The 4,560-nt window shown below is 48.8% G+C and overlaps 1 protein-coding gene across 1 annotated transcript; it reads left to right on the forward strand.

Annotated features, from left to right (window-relative positions):
* Positions 1 to 3,315: 3,315 nt before the first annotated feature.
* On the forward strand, positions 3,316 to 4,314 carry LOC103638704 (uncharacterized). Its single transcript, XM_008661544.2, has 2 exons — positions 3,316 to 3,430; positions 3,587 to 4,314. The coding sequence occupies exon 2, from the start codon at positions 3,662 to 3,664 to the stop codon at positions 4,016 to 4,018; it is 357 nt and encodes a 118-aa protein (XP_008659766.1). The 5' UTR covers positions 3,316 to 3,430; positions 3,587 to 3,661; the 3' UTR covers positions 4,019 to 4,314.
* The last annotated feature ends 246 nt before the right edge of the window (positions 4,315 to 4,560 follow it).

Here is a 4,560-nt window from a genome sequence, read left to right on the forward strand (position 1 = left end):
TAGGAGCCGTTGGGAACAAATCTGGAAGGCCATCTTTGCCTTCTGTCTCGTGGCGCACCGGACAGTCCGGTGCACACCGGACACTGTCCGGTGCCCGATTTCTTTCCTTAACAGGCGCAGCCGACCGTTGCCGACCACTGCAGATCTGGCGCACCGGACAGTCCGGTGCACACCGGACAGTCCGGTGCTCCCTTCCGACCGTTGGCTCGGCCACGTGTCGCGCGCCGATCGCGCGGCCGACCGTTGGCCCGGCCGACCGTTGGCTCACCGGACAGTCCGGTGCACACCGGACAGTCCGGTGAATTTTAGCCGAAGTCGCCGGAGAAAAACCCGAGAGCGGCTGGTTTGCGCTGCGCTGATCTGGCGCACCGGACACTGTCCGGTGCACACCGGACAGTCCGGTGCCCCAGCCCGAAGCAGCCTTTGGCTGTACACAGCCACTCTCCACTTCTTTTCTTTTCTTCTTTCTCCTGTTTCTAACACTTAGACAAGATGTTAGTACACAGAACTAATGTACTAAGGCTTAGAAACATACCTTTACTTGTGATTTACACTTTGTTCATCCATGAGCATATTTTCACATTTAGGCCCTTGTGTTTGCACTCAATCACCAAAATACTTAGAAATGGCCCAAGGGCACATTTCCCTTTCAGTATGCCACCGGACAGTCCGATGCACACGCAGACATGGAAGGCTAGGAGCTTCCAAATGAAGCTCCAACGGCTCCTAGGCCCCTTGGGACTATAAAAGGACCCCCTAGATATCATGGAACCAATAATTCTAAGAGCACACTACAACCCCGAGACTCCGCGACCATGCTGTTTGAAGTGTTTAAGAGATTTGAGCGCGTTTCTGAGCTGTAACTCTTTCGTTCTTGATCTTGCGCTCTTTTCTTCGCTTGTGTGCGTGTTGTTGTTGCGATTGTGTTCTTGTGTGCGTGTTCTTGCTCCTCCCTTACAACGGTTTTGATATTGGTCACTTGTGTAAGGCGTGAGAGACTCCAATTTATGGAGATTTCTCACAAACGAGATTGATATAAGGAAGAATACCGTGACACTCAAGTTTGATCTTTGGATCACTTGAGAGGGGTTGAGTGCAACCCTTGACTGAAGGAGGTCACCACATGGAGTAGGCTTTGGCTGAACCACGAGAAAAATCATTGTGTCTCTTGTCCATTTACTTTACTGCGATTTCTGTCATCCTTGAGCATAAGATTCACTTACATATTGCTCCTAGTTTAATACACATCTCAAGTGAGCAATCAAGTGAAGAGTCTTTCTTTATGTCCTCTTTTTTTCTTAACTTGGTTTTTAGTCTCTCTAAACCGTAAATTAGACCAAGTTTGTGTTGCTTTAATCAAGTTTTGCAGGATCACCTATTCACCCCCCTCTAGGTACTCTCAGTTGGGAAACCCTAACCATTCACTCCTCCCCCCCGGTCGCAACACACGGTCAACACACACACACACTCTCTCTCTGTGTGCTCTGTTGTTCCTATTTCTATTCATCACTCTTCGTTCTTGCGCATCCTACCTCCCCATCGCCCTTTTCTTTAACCCGACGATGGTTGGCTTTTACTTGTGAAGTGGGGGCCCACGGGCCGTGTTGCCAACACGTGCATCCCCTCGGGCGGGTGCGCCGCCATCAGCAGGGCGCTGAGGGTGGTCCTTGGTTGGCGAGGTAAAACCCAGCCATCTTGGCCGCCTCTTGTACTGTTCTACGCCTAGATCTAGCCTCTATGACTCGAATCCCACTCAGTGATGAATGCTTGTATGAGATGTATATGATGTAAATTTGGGATTAAGTTTGGAAGCTGCTAGACGTAGATCCAGGTCGCTACCAAACGTTTCTGTGATAGATTCGTTCAAAAAACGTACCTATGTGCTTTGGATAGTGCCTATGGGGCATTTTATCTGCTCGGTTATGGGAAGAATTAGGGTTCCTAACTCTAAATCATTCTATGTGTTCTTGACCTTCTTTCTTAATCTATTCTTGGTCGTGGATCAAAGGATCCCGAGCCCTTGCGGTCTCTGCTGACTCGATTTTATGAACTAGGGTTAGGAGAAAACCCTAACTCTCTGCAGTTTGAATCTAACTCGGTTCATGTGGTCTTAGTCGAGACTCTGTCTCCGATAGATTTTGATCTATGAACTTAGGGTTTGTAAACCCTAAACTGAGCCTTTCTCCGTTCTTATTTCTCAGGGTGATTGAAAGGTGATGTTAACCTGAGTCTAATCACTTTGACCCAAGACCTTTTCTGTGATCTCAAAATCAAGTGGGGATTAGGAGATCTAGGGTTACTTCGGTTGGCATCAATGCCATTGTTAGATTCTGTGGTGCCTAGGATCAATTCCTAAGCCCGTAGAATATCAATCTATAATGAAAAAACCTCGATGATGTGTAGATCTAATCTACTGAGAGGTGTAGGTAGACACACCTTCATTGTTGTTGTTCATTGGGACAGCGATGGCAGCAGCGTCATGCATCGTAGACCCGCCTCCTCCTGCTCCACCTCCCTGCATGTTCTGGCAAGGTTGTTGTTCGTCGTCGTCGGTCGACGGTGGATCACCTCCTCCAGTAGCACATGCAGGTGGCTCGGATCCCGTGTCCGTTGAGGTGATCATGGAGCTCGACGCCATAGATCATAGATGATGGGGACCTGTGTGGATGACGATTAGGGTTTGTGGTCAATACCCGTCGTCCCCCTTAATCTTATTTATATGACGTCGTGTGAACGGGACCGCAACCAACGGTTAGGATAACACTTCCATCAAGGACACGGTTAGACGGTTAGGATTAACTCTACCCGATTCCTGTTAACCGGCTCGCGTAGAGCACACACCCTAACACATATAACTAATATAATGATATTTATTTGGCGTCATAGGTGTTTAGAGTTTTTAGTATAGATTTAGTCAAACTTAAAATAGTTTGATTTCTTGAAATTGAGAACCGTATTTATTTTAGGACGGAGGGATTCCGTCGGCATATGTACTTATATAATAACACTGCAGAAAGTACAAGTATAAAAGAAGAAGAAATTTGTTATCATTCGTCATTGGCCAATCTAGGGATCGGCTTCAACAACATATTTTCCGCAACACAATTAGGTTTTTTGGTAAAAAGAAAAGAAACAGGACACGTTTGCGGAGCCCAAATATAAACTGGCCTCAAAATAGTGACTCCAGCTCAGGTTCAGCAGCCTTCCTGTTCATGCACATGCATGGATATATCTGATCCACATATATCGTGAGTACAGGATAAATATAGTGGTTTCCATCTTTAAATGCGCTTTTGCATCGATAAATCACTCTCTTTAGCACCCCCTTCGCCATTTTCGTTACTACTACAGCAGCATTAACCCATAGAGACAATTTAGTAGATCTAGTAGTTTGATTAATTTATTAACTCCATACACTGTTGGTTTCAGGGTAAGTGAATCTTGTTATATCATATGATTCTCTTCTTGTTTCTTTTATTTCCTTCTGTTTCGATTCAAGCATGTAGCGTGTTGGTTGCATTTTGGAACCGGTTCTTGCTAATTTGGCCGATCTCTAATTTTTACGTGGCGGAATTGGGTTGGTCAGTGGACCCGACCGAGGCCGACGGCCAATCAATCAAGAACGCCACCGCACCGCTGGTCAGGGCGCGTTGGGCCTGCAATGGGGGGCGATCACCATCTGCAACTGCGCAGGCCGGCGTCGATCGGGAAGATCGCGGTGCCGGAGAAGAAGTCCCTGTTCCTCCACGCCGCCAGCGCGTCGCCCGGGCACTACCAGCAGCAACAGGGCGGCGCCTCCTCGCACGAGGCGCCCGCCGTGAGCGTCACGCCGCGGACGGCCACGAATAAGCAGCAGCTGCACCTGCCGGCGAGCCCCCGGGCGTGCCTCTGCTCACCAACCGTGCACGCCGGCTCGTTCCGGTGCAGGCTCCACCGCGGCGTCGGGGGTGGCGGCGGCGGTGGCGATTCCGTCGGCTCCGGCCTCCAAGAGATGAGCAGCAGGAAGCCCGGCGTATGACGACGACGCGGCGCGGCGGGCGACGAGCGCTCGTACGCCTTACCGCAAACGCGCAGGTGCAATGCATGGCCAAGGCAAACGCACAGGTGCAACAATGCATGGCCAAGGCAAACGCGCAGGTCCAACAATGCATGGCCAAGGCCAAATGTTTTAGATGTTCTGTTGTTGTCCCCTCTCATTTGTCGTCGCTGTATGCAGAGGAAGGGGATCTTTTTTCTTTCTTTCTTCTGTACCTTTCCTGGTAAGTTGTAAGGATTCTTACACTCTCAGAGCCGATTTGGCGTGGATCTCCTTTATTTCTCTGCCCACTAAATCAGCTCTTAGCAACGGTTCGAACTACAGGAACCGGAACACGATCCTTCTCGAAACGGCTGAGGGGTAGACCCGCGTTGTGGCGAGTGGGAGGCACGACACTACTCAATTTTCTATTTTTAGTGGACCTCCTATTTTATTGACTGTAAATACAAAAACCTATTAGTTAGTAGTTGTCAGAGTTTTGAGCTAACACCTGTGAGTAAATTTTTGTATGCGTGTTTTAGACT

This window comes from Zea mays, chromosome 9 (assembly GCF_902167145.1).
Source record: "Zea mays cultivar B73 chromosome 9, Zm-B73-REFERENCE-NAM-5.0, whole genome shotgun sequence".
In the NCBI taxonomy this organism is placed as follows: domain Eukaryota; kingdom Viridiplantae; phylum Streptophyta; class Magnoliopsida; order Poales; family Poaceae; genus Zea; species Zea mays.